The sequence below is a fragment of the Plectropomus leopardus genome, chromosome 11 (genome assembly GCF_026936395.1).
Source record: "Plectropomus leopardus strain MGB_pleo_1.0 chromosome 11, ASM2693639v1, whole genome shotgun sequence".
NCBI lineage: Eukaryota > Metazoa > Chordata > Actinopteri > Perciformes > Serranidae > Plectropomus > Plectropomus leopardus.
This window is the reverse complement of record NC_142186.1, coordinates 33,262,576-33,289,703: the sequence shown is the minus strand read 5'-3', so window position 1 is coordinate 33,289,703 and position 27,128 is coordinate 33,262,576. Positions and strand designations below refer to the sequence as shown.

Here is a 27,128-nt window from a genome sequence, read left to right as displayed (position 1 = left end):
GCATTGAGCTGGATGTGACTGCTGACAGTAGCTTGTGTACATTTACCGGTAAGATCAGATAACTAGAGAGGGCAATCGATGGGGGGACATGTTAATGACTTTACATTATGTGTTGACCTTTACCGCCCTGTGCCTCCGAACACAATGAGATAATAGCGTTGTACAGTATAGACCCTTAATCCTCTAATTCACTTGCAATGACATAGCCCGGCTCTGAAAACAAACTCTTGTTTGAGGCTAAAACTGGACCATTTGTTTGTTCGCCTTTCGGTGAGCTGGACGCCGCCCACCATTGATCAATCCAACTGTATGACTAATGTCGGGCCAGCAGGTTGTTGGGCTAACATTAGAGGCGTTTGTGGAGGATGTTTTGACCTTTAATGTCCGTCTCCCTACAGGGCTGAAGCTGATCAAAAGCAACTCGACCCCTCTGAAGACGGCCGTGCTGCCACAGCCTCTGGATACGGTGCAGCTGAAGGACATCGTGTGTTACCTCTCATTGCTGGAGGGCGGGCGTCCTGAGGACAAGCTCGAGTGTGAGTGTCTTCTCATATTTGATTTTTCTGTATGTGTCACAAGCATCTAAAATCCAGTGAAGGCAGACAACTCCTCATACATGGTTTATGGATTGCAGAAATTAAAGCAGGGTTTGTTTTGTCATGAAAACCCTGGAGAAGTCATGGAATTTGCATGTAACAGTTTCCAGTCCTGAAAAGGTTTTGGAAAACTAAATAGACCCTGAAAGTTTTGGGAAAGTTGTGGAATTCTGTCTTGAAAAGTGTATAATAACAAAAGAGGTGTTCAAGGATAGTTGGAAATTTGAAAACCCTACAATTATTTCTGTTTTAACAGTCTCTTGCTTAATTAAATGATGTAATTTTCGAAGAAAAAAAGAAGATGCCAATAATTTTTTAAGAAAAAAGAATCACACATTTTTGTCTTCAAAAATTGCCAAAAATTCTAAAAAATTGCCTAAATTTTTCTTTACAAATTGCTTCCACCACCCCCATAAATAATGAACAGTCTGTAAGTTATGTAAAAATATTTAGTTCTCTTTAAAAGAAATACAATTTCAAAATGCTATTCTGTTGTAGTGAAAATGAACAGATAAGTAGTATCGCTGGTTGTTTCAGAGAATGTTTGGTCTTTAAAATTTGCTGCAAAGTCATGGAAAAGTAAAAATGTGTATTAACCCTGTGAAAGAAACACTAGGAAAAGAATAAAAAAAATTAAATACACCACCAGCCAACTGAGCCATCAGGAGGCAGACTTAATGTCATCGGTTGACTCAAACCTCGGTGGGCGGAAGGCAGTTTGTGAGGCTAAGTGAGGTCAGACTGAAGCCCAGTGGAAAAGACAAAGGCTACGAGAGGACAAATCATGAATCTTTGCTCTGTTGCTTTGGGAAAAATGCAACATCAAGCCACACTAAGAAGCTGATCTGTCTGGTTTTAAATAAACACGCTAGCCTTTAGCTGTCGAGGTAATTTAATGTAATCTCAGAGCTGCCTCTTGTCCTCTTTTTGTTTCAAGAAAAAGCCAAATATGCAGAATTAAACCCCATGTGCACTGGATTTATTTATCTCAGGAGGTGGAGTTATTTTAGCATCACCTGTGCTGGTCAGTGATTTTAATCCCGTCTGGAGTTCCAATGTGGATAATTTTTCACTCCCACCACTGTTATAATTATAGCTGTTATTACCTGCTGATTTTCAGCAAACTCACTGCTACTTAATACCGCCTGGATGTCTGTAGGAAAGCTGCTCTTGCTTGAAATCTAACTTCTGATATTCGAGGATGTCTGCAATATTTTTGCTCTGCTGATGGACAGAAACATTAAACATTAAGGATTGTTAAGCGAGAGCTCATTAAATGTGTTGCTGTGATGTCACATACAGGTTGGTATCTGTGTTGTCTTTTGGCTCCTGCTGAGCCCTGCGTGGGACTGTTTTCTCAGTCCCGTTTTTGCTGGATCTCCAACCATGACTGCTCGCTCCCGCAGCGTGTATGTTCTCCTGCTGCAGCCTGGAGGGGGCGGGATGCTCTATGAGGGTCTGTGAAGGCTAAATACAGATGCACAGCAGTCAGTTATGGTTGCAATGCTAGTCTACACAAAAGATGAAAATGTTTGTTATAGGGGTGGATGATGAATCGAATATACTGGATGTTTTGCGGCTTGTTCCAGTGTGATGTATAAAATGACTTTATTGCAAACATTGAGTGTAAGTTGTCTCATTGTTTTTTAACATGAGACTCACTTCAGCGTTTCGTTTTTTCCCCTACGGTTCTCTCACAGACACACACACAAAAAGCATGGCTTTTGCAGAGCTCCACACCGTGACTATTTAGTTACATTTTGTGACCATGGAGCACTACTATGACTTGAAAATACTATTAAAATTTGAACTGGAGAGCTGTTGGTTTGTTTCCAGCTAACAGAGAATAAATCATCACGTTTAATGGCGCTGCTGTAACAGTCGAATTAAATGAGTGGTAGTGGCTGTGGTGTGAGCAGGTGAGGCCTTGTGTTTTTATATCTGCAGATCTCCGATCGTAACTATTTTGTCAAATTTTGAAACATTGCAACTTGGAAATCTTTGCAATATACAAACTGGAGAGCTGTTAGTTTGTTTCCAGCTTGCAGTGGATGAATCCTCAGAACGCAGTTAAGATAAAAAGGCACACAATACAGTTAGACATGCACAAGTTAAGAATATACAACACAATTTGAGAATGTAAGCAGATAAAATCTAATTGGCAAATGATGCAGGTAGAGTGTAACTGCAGTCATTTTAAATTAGGTAAAGCAAGCCTGAAATCAGTGCTGACATTGTTGGTTTTTAATAAACCATTTCTTAACATTACACTTAAATGAATGATGATTGATCATGGTACTGTGTTTCATTGATGAGATGCTCTAAAGGAAAAGATGCAGCTTAAGGCAGTTTTCCTGAGTGGGACTGTGCAGTGTTGAGCTGCAGCCACAGTCCTGATGTGTGAGGATAACAGATGAGGTGGAGGCTGTAAGCAGTCTGTTCTTTATATGAGGAACCTCTGAGTGTATTATTACCATGTTGATGCCAGCGCCACTAATCAAAGCAAAGCAAGTTAGGCTTTGTCCTTTTTTTTCTTTTTTTTTTCTTAAAGTTTGTTTTGTTGTAAGTTTCAAAGTGTTACTGTTGCTACGGTTACCTGCAGTGTGACATAACTTTCATGCTCAGAGATTAACTGTGTGACTGGATCTTTGTTTGACATGTTCTGCTAAATAGTTTTAAACAAGTATTGTCCAGAGTCATGAGATCACATGCTGCTTCTCCTCTTCTTTAGCCATTTTTTTTTATTTGTTACCTTATTTATTGTGATAGATGTGGCCTTTTCTGTGCATGCATGTGATAATCTGACTGAATATTTAAAATGATCTCCTCACTTTTCACATCAGCCTGCATCAGTTTGTGGAAGAAACACTGAAATATTTTATTTAAAGTTGCCCTACGCTCAAAATTGTGTTTATGTCCCCTAAAATGACCTTGACTCTGCTGAATCTCTGCAGAGTTTGTCACTAGAGAGGTGTTTTCACATTCCTTTACTTGGGGGGGGGCTGTCAGTGCTGTTCTTAAAATCTGACACTGAAATGTGCCAGGCATGATAGATCAGGGAAATCACTGCAGGGGGTTTCCATTAACCTTCAAATTGTGCACATTGAAATTGCTAATATAAAATACGCCTGATGGAAACACGTCAATTTTGAAAAGACACTCCCATTTATTGCAAGAAAGGTTTTACCGCTCGATGAGTTGGTAGTTCAGGTGATGCCAAAAAGCCATTTTTCGACTGACTGAAACAACTAGTGTGAAAACACGCAAACAACTATTTTGCTTAGGTATTGAGTCCAAAAAAACAGTCATTGAACTGTGAATTATATCTCCTGAAGGACTCACAACACTTCTTTATCACGAATTTGTAGCTCAGATTGGCTCTGCGTCAGATACGAAACAATGGAAGGACACGAATTAATGAATACCAAATATGTAAGCATTCATGTTTGTTCATTTTATAGTCTTGACCTTAGTTTTCCACTGAGGTTTAACTCAACCAATGAGATTATCTCCGCCTCAGATTCTTCAGGCTGCTTATCCACACAAAGTCCTGTCTGTGAGGTCAACATGACATCAGGATACTTTAACCTGACGCACAGAACATTAATAAGGGTAATTATTGTAGCCTTTTTATAACTAATACAAGATTTGGGGTTTTCTCCAAGCAGTGCAGTGTTTCATTGATATTGTTTTCTATCTAAATATTTGCCAGCTATGTTCTTTATGTATCAGTCTTTTTGTGCATTTAGCATTTTTATTAAATTGATAGTTTTCTCTGCAGGATTTGGTCATTAACAAGTACATTCGATCAAACTGCGACTTCCTCTGTTGTTTTATTTTCCCTTTCGGTGAAAATATTAATTGCTCTTTGAGCTCACAACCAAAGTTAGTGCCCTTCATGTTTTCAGGTGGAGCTTTTCTTTTTAATTGCATCACTATTTTTTCCTTGTTTTTTCGTTATCTGACATCTCTGGAGACGATCTTTGCAGCTCCCATGAATCCTCTCCACAGGGCTGTTCGCTGCCTCATGGTCGGAGTTTATCGACACGTCTTCCCACATCCCTTAATTGCATTTATCACATCATTTATTCACAAGGTTGCATTGCTTAATTGGACATCAGAGTTTTTTTTCTGTGTTGCTGTAATTCTCATCCATCTGCTGAATTATTGAGTAAAGTAGCTCTCATTAAGCACAAGGACTAAATAATTCAACCGATGCTGCCTGTGTGTGAGCACATCATGGATTTGTCTGTGGATGATGTCTTTTTGAGCCCTCTATCGCTCTGTGAGCCACACTGCTGTTGTTTCTCTGGTGGATGTTTCCCTCTACTGGATAATTACAGAACTGCTCCAGTTTTCAATTAACTTCTCTCGAAGCTGATATTTCTTTAGGATCATCTGAAATTAGTAAAAATCTGGTGATCAAGTGCAGATAAAAATGACATTTGTTATTAACTCAGAGCTTGTTAATGATTCCTATGTTTCAGGTATCTTTTTGAGTGACAGTACAATAAAACAATACTGAGTATCACAGAATCAAGCCCTAAATTCACAAAAACAAAAACAGTGTTTTGCATTATAGATAGAAATGCATTAAGTGAATATGTACTTTTAAGTCTTTAAGATTATGTTAAGATTATCATGTTCATTTTTTTTTAGCTTTTTGCTACAAACGATGTCACTGAAGAAAGAAAAATGTAATTGCCATATACCTTTAGCATATTTAGGAAAGAATGATATGTCATTATTAAACAGCAATAACTAGTTTCAATAAATCTCTCTTGTTAAGCTCATAAACACATTCTGCTCATAAACACATTTTCTGATTTGAAAGTTTCAAAAACACCTTGAAAAACTCGAAGATGGGAGATAATGTAGAACAAAATAAGATGATTTTTGAGTGTGTGTTTAAGTGTTTAAGTTAAATACAAGAATAACAAACTGATGAGCATGAAAAAGAGAAAAATCCACAAAGAAGTTTGGAAATGAATAAACAAGAATAAACTAAGACATATATGAAGACTTAAAATGTATGTTGAGATGCACTTCACTGTGACAAAATACACTTTGATCATTTTTATATTATATTGTCTTAGGTGGATAAATATTCTAATGACTTTCACCTGTGCACATATTTGCATTTCATGCTTGTTTACAGTTTTATTGAACCCAAACAAAGACATCTGCCCAAAATTGAATTCTTACAGCAGACTCAATATTTGGACTAAAGACTCAAAGTCTTCTAGAGCAGTGGTTCCTGACTGGTGGGTTGCGGTCCAAAAGTGAGTCACAGGAATCCCGACTTTGTCACGTTTGTGAAAAGCTCACTTTATTTTGTAGTACAGTGAATTTGCAGCACTGAGCCTTTATTTTGAAGTGTGATTTCCTGCTGTAGAGTGAGAAAGTTTCTCTTTTTGAGAACAGTTACTATTTTATTGCCCTGTTTTTGGTGTTATGATTTTGGGGGTTTGTTCAAGAATCACCATTTTTTTTTAAAAAAAGAAGAAAATCATTGACAATAAGTTAAAAAAAAAAAAAAGAAGCCAAAAATATTAAAAGAAGAAAAATGAATACATATATTTTCTTTTAATGAAGAAAACGTGTTTTCTTTAAAAATAAAAAATAAAAATCTGATGATTTTCTTTCCTGCAGATGTCCATGCTCGGCCCCCAAATTCCTTACATCTCAGAAACTATATTATGTTTTAAGTCCATTTGTAATTGACATTTTGTCAAGTCTGTTTGATTATGTGGTAATTTCTTGTATGTGCCGACCTCGAACTAATGACTAAGGAGAAATCTAGACGTGTGGCTGGACCAGTTGAGAACCACTGTTCTAGCGATTTAGGAGCGATTTAGGAGCAATTTAGGAGCGATTGTAAATGTCTTCCAAAAGGATTTTCAGAGATTCTTTAACTCAGAGACTTTTCTCTGTCCAGCCCTTTAATGCTGCAGACAAACGTTAACACTTTTGATCATCTTCAGCAGTTTATTACCTCTTTGGGTCACCACAGTCACCTCCTCTGACACCAGACACCAGCATCAGCCCCTCCCACCTCCCTCAGGAAACCGTCACTTAGCTCCTCGTTTGTGGTCTGACGAACCGCGGTCTGACGTCAGCTCCTTCTGATGTCAGCAGCCTCTGCTGCTCCTGGCTCACGTGAGGCCCGGGGCTGGAGGTGGAGGTGGGTTAGACACGAGTATGGAAATGATCCGCAGGCAGGTCATGTTGTTGTTGTTGTTGTTGTTGTCACGACTCTGATGTCCGTGATGTCAGAGGGAGAGCCAGTCACAGCTGTGATGGGGGAGCTGTCTGTTTCCATGGCGACACGTTTGAGTGGTAATTGGGGGACACTTAAAGTTGCAACATTCAGATGCTTACGACTGCAGAGACTCACTTTGTGTTTGCAGGCAGTGAAGTAAACAGCGAAATAAAAAGCTGCTTTATGGAGCGGAGAGTGCTGTGAGCTCCTCCTGCAAATAACTGACTCTAATGTTCACTTCAGCAGGGGGAGGAGGGAGAGGACGGGGTGTGTACGCTGCAGCTTGACATTTTGTTTGTTTGTCTCCCACAGTTATGTTTCGCCTCTATGACACTGATGGAAACGGGTCTTTGGACAGCTCGGTAAATATTTTCCTCTTAAAGATGAACTGTCATTTGAAATTCCTTGTTCAAAATTAAAAATACGCTGGTGTTTTTGTTTGTTTTGTTTTTTAAATATTTCAAATCACAAATAAGTCTTTTCTAATGAGTTATATATATATATATATATATATTTTTCTGTTGATTATATTCTTAATTAACCAGGTAATTGTTTTCATAATAAAATGTCAGAAAACTGTGAGAAATGCAACAAATTTCCTAAATCCAACAGTCATGTCAAACCCAGAGATGTTTGATTTATCATTACAAAGGAGGAGCTAAAATTATTATTTTTTTCCTTAAAGGATTATTTAAGCATTAATTAACAAAACTGCAGATTATTTCAGTCAATGACTCACTGATGAAATGACCACTCATTTCAGCTCTATTTCACCATTTTAGTTGTTTGATGTTAACAGTAATTGATAACATCTAAACATAAAAATAACAAAAGTACATGATTAGACATGAAGACATGGTATTAAACATGAATAATTTACTCATGTGCAGTACTTTGGTACAATTTTGAGGTACTTTACTTGAGTGTTTCCATTTTGTGTCACAACTTATTTCTGCTGGACTTAATATCAGATATCTAATGTAATCTATTTATATATTGTAATCTATTTTATCTACAGTAATTTATTTAATCCAATTTATTTACTCAATTTTATCCACTGTAATCTATTTTATCAATTGTAATCTATTTTATCTACTCTACTCTATCTATTGTAATCTATTTAATCTACTCTATTATATCAACCCAACTCTACTTTATCTCCTGCAATCTTTTTTCTAATTTATTTATGTAATTTATTACATCCACTCTTCTCTATTTTATTATTTATTATCTGCTTTACTATATTTCATCTAATCTATTTTTTACTGCTTTATTTTATGAGTGTAATGTATTTTATATAATTTATTTAATCTACTTTATCTGTTCCACTCTTTGTCATCTACTCTACTCTTTTTCACCTGCCCTAATCTATTTTATTTACAGTAACCTTTTTTAACTTTTATCTTAAACTTTTATCAACCTTATTTTTTTTTCTCTCCAATATATGTTATCTATTTTATTGTAAGTGCTTTATGGGTAAACCGTACATAGAGCCAGTTTGCTCCCATTCTGCACAAGAGACACATCCAAAGGTGGTGTGAGTGAATAAATGAATGGACAGAGGACAAAAAAAAGAATTAACGAGAAAAGTTGGCTGTGGGTTTATTTATGAATGAAAGCGACCAGTGCTTATGTGCATGTATAGAAAGTGCGTAGGAGGGAGCGGGGAGGTTGTAATTAGAGGGTTAAAGAGGGAAAGGGTGGAGTGGGTGGTGGGTGTTGGTAATGTATCCCATTATTAGTATCCCATTACTGACTGGGACAGAGAGAAAAGAGCACAGAGAGCAGACACAAAACAGCGATATTAATGATGCAGATTTCAGAGAAAATAAAACAAAAATACTTTTATTTTGAATGCATGAGCTCTTAATTTGAACTCAAAACATTACAGAAGTCCAAAGTGCATCATAGTGATTCAGTATCCCACCAGTTAATAATATCACCCCCCTCTGCCCCCCCCAAAAAGCAACCATTGTAATTAAACCATCAACTTCGGAGCTCTTCCCACGCTGCCTTTGTTTCTCTCTTTGCAGCTCTTCTGTGCGGAAGAATGACGTTCCCAACCTGCTATTACACGCTGTTTATCAGTCTATTCACGCCAAAGACACTTGGCGACATCAACTTGTAAGGCTGCAATATACAGAAAGGTAAATACAGTATTTTTGTGCCTGTAATTGGCTGTCTGTGGTCTCACCGCAGGAGCTGGAGCACATTATCTCCCAGATGATGCACGTAGCCGAGTACCTGGAATGGGACGTGACCGAGCTTAAACCGGTAAGAGAGACGTTTCACCCAGTTAACAAAAATCAGCAGCGATGTGGAATTAATGTGCTGTGAAGGAAACCTCTTAGCTCGTTACTCGACACTTGTTCAGCATTTTTTTCGACAACAATTATGTTTTTGCAGCTCAACGTTGACACTAAAGATGGCACTGAAAGAAATTAAGTATGGGCCTTAAAAACTCTTATTAAAAACTCATTGAACACATTTTTTTTTTTTATGTTCCACAGATTTTCTCTCAACCCCACAGGGAGCCAAAATTACACCAATTTACAACTTCTTTGACAAGCTGAATAATTCCACTTCTTCTCTTTTGACTTCTGTCACTGTAGATTCTGCAGGACATGATGCGGGAGATCGACTACGATCGCGACGGCACAGTGTCACTGGAGGAGTGGATCCAGGGAGGCATGACCACCATCCCACTGCTGGTCCTGCTGGGCCTGGAGACGGTGAGTCCACACAGAGATCGCCTCCATTTGCTGCGTTCATTTGATGTCGGAGGGTCGTAGTTTCCGAGTTTGGAAGTAGTTCTTCCAAATTCGTTGTTTTCATGTGCTTTGAGTTTGTAAATTGGAAACAACATGGAAGCTACAAAGAAGAATAGATGCATTTTAATGCTAAGAGCGTTTAAACCATTACATATTCTATATATTCTATATATATTCATGTATATGCCACATTTACAATATTTTTCACCGCTTGAACTCTCTGTAAGACAGCCTTTACTGACAGAGATTTGAAGTCGTTATATCAAAAACACCAGACTCCTCTGAGAAAAACAATATTTCATTTTACGCCACTGAACGGTGGAGTTACTGCTCTCCTGCTGCCTCCATCAGCTGTTGGGGAAGGTAAAGAGGAGCAAATATTTCAATATAATAAGCACTTAAACAGATATTGAATATATATATATTTATTTATTTATTTTTGGTGGCTAAAATATGTTCAGCTGCGGCATTGTCCACAGCAGGACATCGCGCTTCCATGCCGAAACTGTACTTTATTTATCATCAACCTAAGCCAGTCAGTCAGTCATTTTCTGTAACCGCTTGTCCTCGTAAGGGTCGCGGGGGGGGCTGGAGCCAATCCCAGCTGTCATCGGGCGGAAGGCGGGGTACACCCTGGACAGGTCGCCAGACCATTGCAGGGCCGACACATATAGACAAACAACCACACACACTCACAGTCACACCTAAGGGCAATTTAGAGTCACCAATCAACCTGAGCTGCATGTCTTTGGACTGTGGGAGGAAGCCGGAGACCCCGGAGAGAACCCACGCAGACACGGGAAGCCATCAACCTAAGCCTGAATTAAAAATACAAATCACTCCTCAGTGCTTTTTTTTTAAAAGCCTGAGCTTTTTTTCAGCACCCCTTCACCCCTCCTTAATAACAAACAGTCCCAATCTTTAACCACCGAGGGAGGCCGGCGCAGCGACTAAGAGCACGCACAGAACGCAGAGTCCGGTTAGTGCCCACTGACGTGTTCACATGACGGAGTAGCTCAACTTCCAGTCGCATTATCTGGGTGTGTTAGTCCAACTTCAAGAAATTCGATTTAGTTTGATGTCAGTGGTATTTTAAAAGTCCAGTTTTAGTCGGACTAACACAATAATTCGACTTTTTCGAACATCATGTAAACTACTGTACTGAGTCTCTCCTCGGCTCTTTGTGCCTTTCTGTTCTTTAATTCATTTCTGCAAGATGATCATGCTTATTGCTCTAATGTCAGAGGAGTTGTTTTCCGTCTACTCTCTCATGACGCCACTGTAAATTACCGTGGCTAATAGTTTCAGCTGATTGACAAGAATTAAAAGTAAGAATGAAATAATTTGCTGCGCCCATTAGTGCCCTTTCTTCATGTTCCGCCTTGAAAATAACAAATGAACAAATAAAGAGAGAAACAATCATAAGCTCAGCGCCCCTGTTGTCTCTCATTGACCTGCTGACCAGCCTGCACCGTGAGACCTGATGGCGCTGCGGACTGAAAGACAAAGTCAGGGATGAGTTACGGATGCTGACTGATCCGTTTCGCTCTCATTCGCCGCCCGTGTCTCTGCCGGTGTTCGCTCTGCTCTCATTGTCCAACACTGTCTGCTGCAGGTTCATGTTTTTGCTTAGGTTAATGTCGTCTATAAGTGTCCAGATGAACTCAGGTGACTTCAGCAGAAGCTCCCAGCAGCTGCTATAGAAGAGCCTTCTAATCTGCATCTACACATCTCTCTGACGCTGTAAATTTAGACAATTATTTGTGGTCTCTGAGAAACTGCTATTATCATTATTGTTGTTGTTGTTGTTGTTGTTGTTGTTGTTGTTGTTGTTGTTGTTGTTGTTGTTGTTGTTGTTGTTGTTGTTGTTGTTGTTAGTGAAATACCAATTCAATCCCAATCTCTTCTTGGTCACCAAAACGTCTAGATCCGGCCCTGATACTGTCATTTATTATATACACATTATACATAACCGCTGAACACCAGTGTAAGCAGCCGCTGTCTCCCCCCTCCCTCCTTCTGCTCCGTGTGTGTGTGACGGGGACAGGATGAGGGGACAGGATGAGAGGACATGCTGGACGCAGTTTGAGTTCAGGTGCAGTGAGTCTCCAGCTCGGTTATGCTGAAAGAATAAACTGATATCTGATGTTTGATTCCTTCCAACAACAAGCAGAACAACATGTAAATATGCAGAGATCACAACAGAGCCGTTACTTAGGGACTGTTCTGTAGCTGTGCTGCTTCCTGACAGTTTGGGGAATGTTCCTCTCTATAATTATACTATAACTCAAACAGAATATTATTTTCGGCATTATTTTATAAAAATGAAATTGATTTTGCTCTTAAATTTTTTTTTGTAATTTTCCAGCTTTTTCTCTGAAATGTTGTTTTTTTTATGAAAATGCACAAATTAAATTAATCTGTACTCTCCACATCTCAGCCTTTCATACCCTCAGGTAATGAAACACAAACAAAAAGAAATGATCAGTTATTGGTATCTTGGAAATTGGAAATTATCGATTCATTGGTATCAGTTGAAATAAACATTATCGTGCATCAGTGGTATTTTCCTCTGCTGCTGTGAGATCCCCAAACTAACCAGACCTTCATCAGCTCTTCCTTCAGTTCATCATGTGTCCACTAGATGGAACCATTTGACCAGCTTCAGCAGAAAGTTGACCAAGAGTCATTTTTTATGAATGAATATTACTGCAAAGGGACGACGGCAAGAAGACGGCAGTTCTCTGTCTTTACTGCGTTTGGAAAACACATCTAGAAGAACTAAAGTAAAATAAAATCACACTCGTGAGAAACAACAAGCTCAGTCAGTGAAGTGATGAGATGCTGGTTCTCCCACCAGAATATTAAATGATGTAATGAAGCAGTTCATCATTCGTTAATCATTTGGTTTGTTTGTGTCAATGCAGAACGTTAAAGACGACGGTCAACACGTGTGGAGGCTGAAGCACTTCAACAAGCCGGCCTACTGTAACCTGTGTCTCAACATGCTGATTGGACTGGGGAAGCAGGGACTCTGCTGCTCATGTGAGTAATTCACTTACAGTTCAGGGTCCGATGAGCGCATCAGTTTGCAGAGACAGATATGTGTGCAGCTTACTAATTTTTAACTTGGAAAATCAGGCTTTCTGTGGCGGCTTAAAAAGTCCAAAAAAAAGACTTTGAACTCATTAATCTAAAAATAAGGTCTTGTTTTGTGTTAAAAAAATGCTTTAAATCAATTTTTCAAAGTCTTAAACTGCTTGGAGATAGAAAGTAAGATTTTAATAACCTTCTTTTTTACTAACATTGCTTTGTAAAATCTCAAAATCTTAAAATAATTGGTGACATATTTTTTTGAAAAGTTATTTACCAGATACTTCTAGCGTCCGTGTCACACGGATCAGGATTGTGGAACCAACGCTCATGTTTTGTTTCGGTGTCCGCTGTCTGCCAGCTGTCACTGCACCCTGGAAGACATGCAGGGTTCCCATGGTCATGGAAAACTTAGAAAAGTCATGCGATTTCACAAACATTTTTCAGACCTGGAAAGTCATGGAATTCACAAAAATCACTTACAGTTTTGGAAACATCATAGACTTTTGTTAAGTGTAATGAAATTGTTATGTGATGTAACTTTAATATGCATCAAAGTGTGACATTTTGTTTACCACAAAGTATTTTTCTTCATTTTCTCCCCACATTCTGTCTCTCCCTGCATGTATGCCATCTAGCTTAAATTATGTTTGAATAGAGTTTGAATCACAAATGTTCAAAAAACCTTTTAGCAAATAGGGCAAGAAAAAAAAAGATTTTATAGAAGGTTCTTGAAAAGTCATGCAAAAAATGTTTCAATTTTGCCCATGAAAATGTGTGGGGACCTTGATGACAGTGAAGTGCAAGTTCATGAAAACTGCCCATTTAACCTAAATTTCAGGGCATCGCTAAAACCAGTACAAACCAACGCACACAAGGCTCTGTGTATTTTATGCAAAATGTTTTTCAAACTGCACAATGGGAATCAGGACAGTGGTGTCTTAAATGCAGCTTGAGACACAAAAATTGCCAAGAAAAATCAGCATACAAATATTACCCAGTTCTGTTATGGCCTCATCTTTGCCACAAGATAAAGATGACTGTCTTTTGCAATAAAATTTTTAAAATTGTTCCTTTCCCTAAATTTTTTTTTTAAGTGGCACAAAAAATCTTTAAAAAGTCTGAAATCTTACTTACCTTAAGCTGTAGGAACCTTGGAAAAAAGATATAATTTGCCTGAGATTAAGAGTTTCCAGTGTCACGTCATGATTTAACAGGTATTTTTCAACACTTTATGTTGGTTATTTGGATGTTCAGACTCCAGTGGTAAACAGACTGGACCGAGAGTTACGAGTCAATAGTTCTGACTATTACCAAAGTAGCGTGATTACACATGCCTTTGTATGACGTGAAATACACTATACAAGACTGGATCATTAATCTGTTAACTTACATATTTGGTTTGTCTCTGTCCACGTCCGTGCTGTGCTAAAACCTTCTTGGATCCATTTTGTGTTGTCATTAAATTTATATATTCAAGGAAGAACATCAGAGGTGTATTAATTTTATTAATTATCAAAATATAGATTAATGAATAATGTTTTTATACGTCAATACTTCGGAACATCACCCTAAGAAAAAGACGTCCAAAATGGTCCAAAAACATTTATTCTGCCTTTTTTTTATTCTGAAAGTATGAAACTCGTTTCAGCCCTGATGGCCATTCTTTGGACATCCTTTTTTCTTCAGCGCACCGGCTCTACATTCTTCACAGAAGCTGTTTTTCACAAAATATTGGCAACAAACTCCTTCAGTAGAGCGTTCACAAACACATTACTCAAACCCCAGTGTATATCACTTATAACTGTATGAAAAGTCTGTTTTTTTATCTCTCCTCTATGTTCCATCCTAAATTGCATTTTTTTTCTCTTCCCCAGTCTGCAAGTACACAGTCCACGAGAGGTGCGTTGCTCGCGCTCCGCCGTCTTGCATCAAAACCTATGTCAAGTCCAAGAAAAACACCGAGGTGCGTCCAATTGGAGTGTTTACCAGGCGGCACGCTTGGATCAGCGATGCTCCACGGGGCTTACGATGAGGGCTTCTCTTCTTCTAATGGAATTAAAACAACTCAATCTGCTACTAAGCATTGCTAATTAGCAGGACAAGTCTGGTTTAAAGACACAGACAGCATCGTGTGTTTGGCTTCTCTGTCTCTTCCTTCTTACTTGTTTTCTTTCCGTCTTGCTTTCTTTAATTGTTTTGTCACTTGTGCTTTTGTATACGTCTTGTTTTTCTGCACCATGTTTCTTTTCTCACTTCTTTCCCTCCCTGTATGCTTTCTCCCCCTCTCTCCGCAGGTAATGCATCATTTCTGGGTGGAAGGTAACTGCCCCACCAAGTGTGACAAGTGTCACAAAACCGTTAAGTGTTACCAGGGCCTGACTGGGCTCCACTGTGTGTGGTGTCAAATCACGGTAAGCCGCCACCCGAGGAGAGGCAGCCAACCTCCTCATTATATTCCCACGGCTTCTTATTTTTTTAGGGTTTGATTTTAGCACCTCTGATACCTCGCAAGTCATCCCACCAATTTACACCCAGAAAACACTTGTTTGTGGCTGCAAGTTAATAGAAAATAAAACAGAGGCAGCGTCACGTGTTAATGCAGACAAATCCCGAGCATATACCTGAAAACGTACACTTTGACATGTGCTGTTACTGTCACGAGTTGGCTGTTAATAACCGGCTGCCACCTCCTCCAGCTCCATAACAAGTGTGCCTCCCACGTGAAGCCCGAGTGTGACTGCGGACCCCTGAAGGATCACATCCTGCCCCCCAACTCCATCTGCCCCGTCGTCCTGGTAAGACTCTCCTGTCCTGACTGGTCAGCGGCCTCGTGGCTGAGTGAAGCTGACCTTGTTTGACACTGTGATACCTGAGGATGCAATCATCAGCCTGTGTTCTCCCACTGAGCTCTCCAATGGCTTTAAAGTTTTATCCTTTTATTTTGTACAAGAGTTTAGAAGAAACCCTTCTGTTTCAGTTGAAAAAAACACCTGAAAGTGATCAGAAAGTGTCTCTCAAACACCACTTATCCACTTGGTGTAATATTTCAAGTTGCCTGATGTTGTATTGACCAGGAAAAAAAAAGTTTTATTCTGGACTATGGTCAACAATCTTTACCGTCAATAGAGATGTTTTTGACCAAAATCAATATTAATATATTGCCAAGCCTTAATGCCTAATGCTAACGGCACAATATTATAGCATTGTCTGTGATGCTACGTCACAGATTTGTTGCAGAACAAACTCCTCATGTGAGTGTGCATCTGACTGAGGCCAAACTTTTATGGCTGAATCTCTCTGATGTTTCTTCTGACACTTGATAAGCCATCTTGAGGCACACACCGCTCTTTCACCAGTCAGCAGAGCACCAGCAGCGATGTTGGGCAGACCAGAAGTTATGTTAAAACAAACAAATACAAAAATCATGTAACAGTTGTTTTGTTTTTTGATCAAGGTCTGTTTTGTTTTCCAAATATATCATAAAGATACTAAAAACAAATACAGTTTGAACATAAAGCATCTGAAACAAACCTCCTGCTTCCAAACCACTGGATCAATAGCAACTTTTCAGCCAGGCAAAAAAAGGAGGAAAAAAAAGAGAAAAAAAGTTAAACAAAAATAACAACAATATTGATTTACCAACATTTACCACAGAACAAGCAAATACACTTGACCAACCCTTCACACTAACAGAATTCCACAATGCACTAACACTTTGGCCGAACAACAAATCACCTGGATCCGCTTTGGGAGGACTTTAGCCCCCACTTTCATCAAATTAACAAGTGAAATTTAACTCAAATCCAAATTTCCCCCACAGATATGAACATAGCAGCATTCACTCCTTTACTTAAACCCAATAAAGACCCCACCTCCCCATCGCCTACTATCACTCATCAATACAGACAAAAAATTAGCAAAGCCCTGGCACTACGAATCAAAACAGTCACTCCATCCATCGTCCACCCAGACTAAACTGGCTTTATGAAAGGTATTTCAAACGAAAACCTGCACAGACTGTTCAGTCTCATCCATAACGCATCTCACATGAACTCACCAACAGCCAAAGTCTCATTAGACGCTGAAAAAGCCTTCGATAAAGTAAATTTAAGAATTTTTGTTTGCAGTATTAAAAAAAATACAAACAAGATGCATTCATCACAAGATCAGCCTTTATGCAGACGACATTCCACTTTATTGACAAAATCCATCCACATCATTAGCCGAAACCATCCGTCTCATAAACACCTTCTCTGAAATCTCTCAGTCTTTTTTCAGGTAACGATTAATCGATTAATTGATTAATCAATCTCTATTTTAACAATAATCGATTAAGGGAAGTGCTTACAATTTGCAATCCTAATCACAAACCATTGACTTAAAAAAAGACATACAAATAAAGAATGCCATAGATGTTACCACATTTCTGATATTTTCTAAACGCTGATAACCAGTTCAGCATTTTAGGCAGCATCTGAGGTGTTTCTGATACTGGTATCTGTATCAAACAACTCTAATTTAATACAGCCTTTTCTGAACTTGGATGTTTCTTTTTCTAGAATTAGAAAACATTTGATTAGTTTTTTCTAATCAAACTTGTGGATGAATAGATTATTGGAAAATTAAAGCCCCATAACATAATGTGATTTATATTTTGCTGTATGATGGTCTAAATGTTGTTTCAATGCCTTCTTCATGCTGCCAAGAATAAAATGCAGTTAGAACTATACTTAGGTATTAATAGTTTATTAATTGGTTAAATTTTATTAACCTAAAGAAAAAATACCAACGCCATGACCTTAGGCTCCTCAGTTGTAGCCATCAGTAACAACAAAATATACAATTGTCACACTCTACAAAAAGATTGAAAAATCAACAGTTAAGATGCATCTACACATATTGAGTCTTCATAATTATCTAAATGAAGTGAAAGCAGGAAACAACTTTTTCAAAGCATCATAACTTATTTTAAATTTGTCTTATAAGTTGTACAACCTCTCGGGTCCTCTGACAACCTCATTGTTTGACCTTTGACCCCAGGAAAGACAGTCGACGCTAAGGAAAGACTCCCGATCCAGCCAGTCGAGCCGGGGGAAGATGCAGAGAGCCAACTCAGTCACAGTGGACGGCCAAGGACTGCAGGTGAGTCTTTGTTAAATGGCCCCATTCTTAATTTTTAAATGTTGTAAGTACAAGTTGTAAAATGAGTCTCAACTCAAAGGTGCTCTATGTAATTTTGGAGACAGACGGTTGATGAAAAAAGGAGGGAAAAGTCAGACTTTTTATTTCTTTTGTCAAAATGTCAAAACCAAAAAAATACAAGCCATGCTGTTTTTCCGAAAGTTAAAAGCCTTTAATAAATGGGCTGAAACCTATGCGTTTCATCTTAAAGTCTTCATCAGGGCATGTGAAAACTTAGTGTTTTGACTTATTGACACAAGAAATAACAAGACTAACGTCCTCCTCCTTTTTTTGGTCATTTTTTTACTTATATCCGACGGTCACCTGTAGCACTCCTCAGCCAAACCTTTTTAAAGCGTCTCACTCTGCCGCTTTGGTTTGATGGTTCAGTGCAACTACCTCAGCACCAACCGACCCAAAGCGTCAGAGTTTGACAACCTGAGAATGAGACTCAAGAAACAGCTATAAACTTAAACCCTGAGTAACAAGGTGCTTCACAGGTGCACAAAAGGTACTGCAGAATACAGTGAGAATCACAAGGAGAGAACAAAAGCTGAGAAATAAAACAAAATATAAAAGGACCAGAGTAAAAATGATGAAAATGCAAAATAACTGTTGACAGGTGAGGTTTTTAAAGCTTTTAAAAATGTGGCAGCTGTTTTGGTTTTTAGGAAAAGGTTGAAAGGTTGATTGTCAGATTGGACATATCTTCCCTCACTCAACCTGAAAATGTTTTGGAAAGAGGTTGCACTTAAAACTTTTAGTTTAGCACAATACATTTACATGGAAGTTATGAGCACACTAGAGATTAAATAAATGTGTCACATGAGGGCATTAAATTCTGTGACATATTAACATAAAATTACAGGTTGCTGGATGACTGTTTTCCGTTTATTTATTATTATTTTAAACAAATTATACATTTTAGTGAACTCAAAACTGAAGAAATGTTGACTTAACATAAAAATTGTATGCCAAGCCCACAAAGGATGAGTTTTTGTATCAGATGAACATCAAATTTTTATGTCATTTCGACAATTTGGAACATTTATTTGGATTCCACAATAATTTTGGGGGGATAGATTGGGGTTTCCAGTGTGGGTTAAAAGATCTGCAACACAAAGTGGAGCCAGACCACTTAGTGATTTAAAAGAAACAGAATCCTAAACTGAAATCTTAAAGGAACAGAGCGTCAGTGTGATTCAGGACTGCAGAGATTCTGTATGTTTCTGCTGCGTCCTGCACAGATTATAGACAAACAGCATTAATTTGAAGACGCTGTCCATGCATCAGAGCTTTGCTGTGAAATGAACCTCTGTTGGTCTCGGGACATATGATGTGGCTCTGCAGGCCCTGCTGGTAATCAGTGTCATGCAGCAGAGCCCAGTCCGCCCCGCTCCTCTCTAATATCTGTCAGCCAGCACGCCGGCGATGGAAACCTGCCGCTGTCTGTGGCGACTGCTCGTCTCCGCGTGGCTGCGAGAGAAATGTGATGAATCATATCCCAGGCACATCCATCTATGCCTCTCGCCGGCTAACCAGCATAATAATCAAGATTATTATTTATAATTACAGGAAGTAATGGATCACTCTGGACTGGACAGGGAGCTCGTTAATTCACCCCTGGCCTGCTGGGATAGCAGACAGGGGGAGTTAAGCGCTTCATCTGTGTCAGGGAGAGCACGGGGCGACTTGTCTGCACGCAGGGGCGATTCAAACGGGGGGAGTCGCTGGATTAGAGCTTGTTTATGTGGCTCTTTGTGAGTTTGGCCTCCGGGCACCGCAGGCTCTGTCTGTCTGTCCACTGCAGTTTCGCTTCAGCGCTCTGAGAAAATCCTTCCCCACGTCACACGAGACAAACTGCCCTGCCAATTAGGAAGCGGTGACAAATAACTATTACGACTGAATTGTGAATCATGAGTTATCAGGTTGAGAGTATCGATTGGCTGAGAGACGGATGGGTTGTTTTACTGTACTGTAAATCCACGGCTGTCTGCTTGCTGAAATCTAACCTGCAACTAATATCATTTGCTACCAAAACATCTAAGAAAAACCTTGATATCCGCTACATTTGGAGCCAAAGTGTAATACTATTAAGGTAGTGTGATATATTCTGCTTACTAAATTCTACATTTTTTCTTATTATCTTCAAATTTTAGTTGGTTATTCTTTATTTAGTCCCATTGGGATACAGAATCTCTTATTCCAGAGAGGTTGTTAACTTATGAATCCCATTAAAGGCTAAAAAAAAATCCACTACAAATTATTGTCTATGTAGCCTGATTAAGTCTGATTTTATCAAAACACATCAATAAGTGCACTTAATTTGCATTAATCTGGCACTGAATAGTCAGTTCATGTCGAATAAACTTAAAAACTCAGAATCAAAAGCAGTTTTTCAAGACGAATTCCTTTTTTTTGTGTCGAAGTGACAGAGGAGTGGACTTGAGTCAAATTTGCATCACAAAATTGATGACTCAAGATTAAATAAAACCAAAAAAGACTTGCAACTCGACTCGGACTTTAACACCAATGACTCATGACGTAATTCAGGCTTGAGCCTTTTGACTTGAAAAAACTTGATACCTTCCCTGAAGTGCAAAGATTTAAAAGTGTTAATTTAAAAAATGTGCTACGAATCAGTTAATTTGCCATCATTTTTTGAATGCACTTATGTTAATGTTACATGCAAATGTTGTCTGAAAAAGCGTAGAAAATTTTCAACAAACTTCTTTTCACAAATAATTGCAAATATTAAAAAAGCATTTGTGATTATTGTAAATAAAATATTGGCATTGCATTTGTGGAAGTTATGTTTTATGACTTTTTTAAGACTTAAAACTCAAAGTTTAGGACTCAACTTAGGACTTGCTTGACTTGATTTGGGACTAGAGTGTTAAGACTCAGGACTTACTTGTGACTTGAAAATGTGATGATATGTGTCACAGTGACTGAGCTTTAGAGTAAGAGAGTCAAGTTTTGACTGACACATTGCTGGTTTGGGTCTTTTCATGAGACCTTTTAAACACACTACTAGAGCTGATCAGAAAGAACATTTATGTGATTTATTTTTTTCCTTAGAAATAATTTTTTTGGAGACTTTATCACTGCTCTCCTTTATAATTAGATATTATAATTAACACAAGATTAAATTTGGACTGAGGCAAAAAGTCGGTGAGCGGCCGCACTTTGCCGCAGCCAGGTACCACTTGTGCACCTCTGCAGCGAAACAGGAAAACTGTGAAATGAATCCGATGACTGGCATCGCTTGGAAGTGCCGTCTATACTCGACAAAACGTCTGAGGGATATGGCTTGAAAGTGAATTCCTGTGAAGCATCCTGCAGTCTCCAAACACCAACGGTTTGTTTTGACATCTCTCATTCAGATCACAACAATAGAGGGCACTCATCCTCTGCTAGTGTTTGTCAATCCGAAGAGCGGGGGGAAGCAGGGAGAGAGGTAAGTACACAATCTGTCTCAACATGCTACAAGAGGCCTCTGAAGCGGCGCTCCTCAGCCGCAGAGGGAAGGTGGCGCCGTGGCCTCTGGCTGCTGAGTGCTTTAGGCCTACTTAGTCAAAAAACCCCACAATAACATTAACCCAAAACACCGGCCGCCTTCACCGTCAACTTGTACCTCCCCACCTCCCGCCCTCCTGGCTGTCAACGTCCCTGGCTGGTCCCCCGTCTTTAACCCAGGGCTAATTGGGTTATTACTGAAACATATTCATTCACTCCTTATTATGCCGACCCTCATTTGTTTAAATTATGAGATCAAAATATGACTTCAGCCAGTTGATATAATGAAATTGAAATTAAAATGAATTAGTCTTTCTAATGGTTTCTCCTCAAGGGGACTTTGGGTATGTCCCACCCCGCTGCCCAGTCCACTGCCCTGTCAACGCTCTGATTGGACGCCGATCTGCAAAATCTGACACTAAAATCCATGTATTTTAAGGCCAAATTTGTGATATTTGAGTTGATGTTTGCAGTGTCTGTTTTTTTCTGTTCTCTGATCTCTCTGTATTTACACTCCTGTAGGATTTACAGGAAGTTCCAGTATCTCCTGAACCCGAGACAAGTGTACAACCTGGCCAAGAATGGACCCATGCCCGGGTACGTTTGTTTTAACAAGGCAAAACCACTTGAAGGAAACGGTCACATTTTTTGTCTTAAAGATCACGCGCACAATTATACATTAAAAAAGTTTTTGCTTGCTGTAATCATGCTGCCTTCACGCGCGCCTCAGAAATATTCTGTTTTGTGTATTTACAAGTTGCAAGCACATGAACAGCCCTCCAAAGTTGTTGGCTGGGTGGAAAATTTGTGACGTTTGTTTGACATTTCAGGGCAGCAGAAATGGCGGAAAGCATATCGATATTTCGTTCTTAGTAGCTATCATTTACTTTAAGTAGTGGCACATTTTAGTATCTGCATTTATTAGCTGTAGCAAGCACAAACACACAAGACAGAGAAGAAATTAACTGAAAAACTAATATTTTACATGGTTGCAACTTTTTTTAAGTAGCAAGATGAAAAATAGTGTTTAGCAATAAAACAATCTTGAAATGTGAATATTTTGATGCAGAATAGGATCCTACTCCCATAAACGTCAATTATGACGTCAGTTGTTTTTCATATAAAACCAAACAGAGGGAAAGGCTGAGAAATCATACAGTATTTGCTAATCATCTTGTGTTTACAAACAGGCTTGTTGTTGCTCACATATAATAACCACCATCACATGCAAGAGAGGCCTTTAATATTAGAGCCTCACTCGCTTCCCTCACACAGCACCGACACAAATGAGGTGAGTTCACACATAACAAATCCTGGAGACGACAGCATCATGCTGTAGCCTCAGACGAGCCGCGGCTCCATATGCATAAGCCCGCACGTGAACGGCGAGCCGGTGACACAGATGACTGACGGGTAGAGAGGGTGAAACTCTCACCATCCCACATGTGATCGCGCATACAGACGAGGAGCTCTCTGCAGGCTGTAGGTGCAGGCGGCGGCGGGTTCCTTATGGTTCACACCTGTGATTAACAAAGCGAATGGATCATTTACATGCATAAGTCCACTTCACCACTTTGGTGCTACACAACATACAGGAATGCCTCGCCGCCGTGCCGCCACGTTGTTTGGCTTTGATTAGATCTGAAAACAGAATCTTTGTGGCTTATAAAAAATAAATACACAGCGGCACACACAGGGTGCAAACAAGGTTTTTTCCAACTGTCTGTCCGAGGAGCTGGCACAGCTCTCACACCACAGATTGTGCCAACGCAGCTCCAAGTTTTTGGGGCTGACCTTGTGTGCACTGTTTTGTCTCCCTTCTCTTGCCGTCCCTGCACGTGGCCTCAGACATCACCTGCATCCCTTCTGCCGTCTGGACCCAGAGCTGCTCCTCAGAGCTGACAACGTTCCAGCCGACCTTGATCCGCTGTAACCTTGTTCATATTTACAGGGTTCGTACGGTCATGACAAACCTGTCATGGAGAAATTTGCAGGCCAGGAAAAGTTTTGGATAACTAAATGTACTATGGAAGTTTTGGAAAATTGAAAATTCAACAATCATTTCTGTTTTTACAGTTTCTGTATATGATAAATGGATGTTTTTGGTGGTTTTCTGAAGAATTTATTCTTTCTTTGCATTTTTAGAGAAAAAAAAGCCAAAATATTTTCTTTAAAAATCACCAAAATATTAGGCTATTAAAGAACTGGCTGAGACACCGGCGAATGAGTGCAGAGCGGACACCGGCAGAGAATAAGAGCAGAGCCGACATCATTGGAGCGGACACTGGCTGGGACACCAGAGAAGAATGATTGCAGAGCGGACACCGGCGGGGACACTGGCGGAAAATGAGAGCACAGTGGACACCGGCGGAGCGGACACTGGTGGAGACACCATCGGAGAATGAGATCAAGGGGACACCAGCAGAGACACTGACGGAAAATGAGAGCAGAGCGGACACCGGCGGGACACCGGCGGGACACCGGCGGGACACCGGTGGGACACCGGCGGGACACCAACGGAGCGGTCACCGGTGGAGACACCCTTCGGATAATGAGAGCAATGGAACACCGGCGGAGACGCAGGCGTCTGCTCTCATTCTCTTTAAAAAACAGGATTTTTTTTTCTTTAAAAGTCACCAAAGTATGAGGCACACAATTTTCCAGAAGTTTTGACAGAAAAAGAGGCCATTGTTTTTCTTCGAAATCACCCAAAAATTTTAAAGAAGAAAAAAAATCCCCCAATTATTTATTTAAAAATCTCTATTTTTTAAAGGAAAAAAACAGCAGTAAAATCAGTATAAATCACAGCCATTTAAAGTTGTATGCCTCTTCCCTATGCCAAAATAAAAACATAAATCCCTGTTCAGAGCTCAAATAAATATTTGATACGCCTTTCCCCTTTTGCACTAGCCCCACTCCTCTCATAAAAAAAATGAACCGTCCCTAAATTATTATATTTTATTTAAATATTCAGTTATAATCCTGTTCTGAAATCAATGTTTTTAATATAGATATATATATATAAAGCTATTATGTAGGAATGAAAGATAATGGACAAGAAGTATCGATTGTCTTTTTAGAGAATGTATGTTCTTTAAACTTTGCCCTAAAGTCATGAAAAAGTCCTAGAAATAAGTCCTGGAAGTGTATTGGTAAAAATGTGTATGAACCCTGTATTTAGTCGCCTGCGCACCGCCGCACACATTAGAGAGGTGAACGGTCACCGTCGGACACTGCAGGCCAGAGCAGCCGCGCGCACTGCTGTCAATTAGCTGCCTCGCTAATACAATCACAGCAAATTAAGTGTTTGTTTCTTGGTATTTAAATATCCCCAAAGTTGCCTTTCATGTTCGCGGCCGTCTGTTTTGCGTCTAATGTGGTTTGTGGTCCCAGTTGGAGAGTAATTGAGCGAATCATTTACCCGCCATACGAGGCTGGGAGGCTGGCTCATCCAGTTAGGGCTTTGTTATTGTGAAGGAACGGAAGAAGTTGGACTGAACATTGCCTGTCATGATCCAATTAGCCCCCGAACAGGCAGGCTAGCTCGCCGAATGAGTAATTGTTAGTGCGACATGTGTTATTTTGTGGGATTTGAGGGGGTTTGTGGTGAAGCAGTGACTTGTGGGCTCAAAAACATGCTTGTGTCATTCGAACACATTGTCTTGTTGTCAAGAAGCTTTGTCTTAATTAACCTTGATTTCTCGACACCTGAACAAATCTGTCATCTTGGATACAAATTTAGTAAAAATATAATTTTTTTGTTAGAAAGAAAGATAGAATCAGCTGTCAGATGATAAGGAAAAAACACCAAAATACCTCTATATATATATATATATATAGTACATTTGTACATTTATTATTATTAATATTTTTTATTTTAGCTTTTTTCAAGGTCATTTTGTAGTTTTGTTCTTTTCTTTTTACTAATTTCTGGCATTTTCTTGTGACATTTTACTAATTTCTTGCTGTACTTTGGGTCATTTTTTTTGTAGAGGAAAATAAGTCAGTTCACTCAGGTTTCATGGGTTAATAATATTTTGTGGTCATTTCTGTCCACTTAATCAAACATGTAAGGCCAGTTTTTGGCAAAGAGAGTAGTCTTCACCTGAAACATTTCTGTACATTTTGGGTCTTGATGAGGTCAGAAAAAAGACTGACCTCTGATTTTGCAATATTATTATTATTATTATTATTATTATTATTACAAACTCAGCAAACAATGAGGGAGTTAAGTCATATCAGAAGTAAAAATGTACATTTTGAGTTCATTTCCCTGCTAAACATAGAATGGTCATAATAGAAATAAATCAGCATGTTTTTGAATTAATGTCATCATAAACATGAGCTGAACATTTAAAGTGTTTACCAGAGTAATGATGGAAAATTGTAAATATGCACAAAACACTTTTAAGTGGATAACTTATCTTTCATTTTTTTTAGTTGCACCATAAAATACAAAGTGAGACGTCATTTTAGAGCGTTCTGTGTTTGTTTGCAGGCTGAACTTCTTCAGAGACGTTCCTGACTTCAGGGTGCTGGCCTGCGGAGGGGACGGCACAGCGGGCTGGATCCTGGACTTCATAGGTACAGAACATTTTTGTTCATTTCATCATATTTAATCACAACATTATAAAGAATCTGGTCCAATTAATTATTTCACACACATTACAAACTTCAAACTCCTGATGGTGCTTCAGTGTATTCACTCTCTCAGTCTCTCTTTGCTGATAACGAACAACATCGAAGAACTTAAATGCTCCATTTCCTTTTTTTGGCAAAATTGTATTTGTTTTGATTAGTTTTTTTTTTTTTTAGAGCCGGCTTGTCGTTCGTTCTGAAATGGTTAAGCCAAGCGCACTCTATGGTTTGTATATAAATACTTTCATTACGCGCGAGCCTGCGTATTCAGGGGTGGTAAAATGGGATGATTACGTGTGTCGGAAAACAACATGCTTGTCATCATTTGATGAGAAAAAAAAAATCACCTGGCCTCCTCTTATTTGGTCTTGAAGACGTGTTTCTTGTTCTGGCTCTCAAAAATTGCCTCAATTTTTTATCAATCAAAACAAAGAGAGGTAATAACCATCTCTTGAAATAGACTGTACAACTGCACGCTCGTATTGACTTGTAGTTTTACAAGCGGGGCTGCAAATGGATTTGGTGCTTTCTTTGCAAGTCTTTGCAGTGAGTTTGTTGTTCGTGGTTTGGCCTCGTTTCGCATCGTGTTGTGATATTTTGTCCAGATAAGGCCAACCTGGACAGGAACCCCCCCGTGTGTATACTTCCTCTTGGCACTGGCAACGACCTGGCAAGATGTCTGCGATGGGGAGGAGGTACTGACAGAAAATAGATCCATTGCAGAGAAATGCATGGTCTTAATTCACCTCATTAGATTAAAGATAAACAGTATGATCACCATAACTCTGTACTACAGTATTGCTAATTAACCAGTTAATGTCTATATAACGTGTAGAGAATTATGAAAATGTCCATCACAGTCTCATATAACATATTCAAAGTATTATTTTGCCCAGAAGCTGCAGTGTATGGAAGCCCATTAACACCAGTATGATGGAAAAAAAACTGTGTGAAGTCATTATAATGAGAAACTTTTACAAAATAATGAAACACTTATATCAAAATATTGAGAATTTTTCTCAAAATAAGGACTAAATTTATCCAAATAACGAGAAACAATACTAC

The 27,128-nt window shown here is 39.1% G+C and overlaps 1 protein-coding gene across 5 annotated transcripts in view; it reads left to right on the top strand.

Moving 5' to 3' along the window:
- Positions 1-27,128, top strand: part of dgkb (diacylglycerol kinase, beta) — a 93,616-nt gene that overhangs the window by 24,897 nt on the left and 41,591 nt on the right. For all 5 annotated transcript variants that reach the window (XR_015777997.1, XR_015777996.1, XM_088084670.1 and 2 more), the window contains 13 exons: positions 399-536; positions 7,171-7,220; positions 9,058-9,132; positions 9,471-9,590; positions 12,557-12,674; positions 14,600-14,688; positions 15,020-15,136; positions 15,422-15,520; positions 17,766-17,867; positions 21,293-21,366; positions 21,948-22,022; positions 25,924-26,009; positions 26,669-26,758. Coding sequence is in view for 3 of the 5 variants with exons in the window: in XM_088084670.1 (XP_087940796.1) it covers positions 399-536; positions 7,171-7,220; positions 9,058-9,132; positions 9,471-9,590; positions 12,557-12,674; positions 14,600-14,688; positions 15,020-15,136; positions 15,422-15,520; positions 17,766-17,867; positions 21,293-21,366; positions 21,948-22,022; positions 25,924-26,009; positions 26,669-26,758 (1,233 nt within the window). In the remaining 2 variants the exon portion in view is untranslated. The remainder of the gene's footprint in view (positions 1-398; positions 537-7,170; positions 7,221-9,057; positions 9,133-9,470; positions 9,591-12,556; positions 12,675-14,599; positions 14,689-15,019; positions 15,137-15,421; positions 15,521-17,765; positions 17,868-21,292; positions 21,367-21,947; positions 22,023-25,923; positions 26,010-26,668; positions 26,759-27,128) is intronic.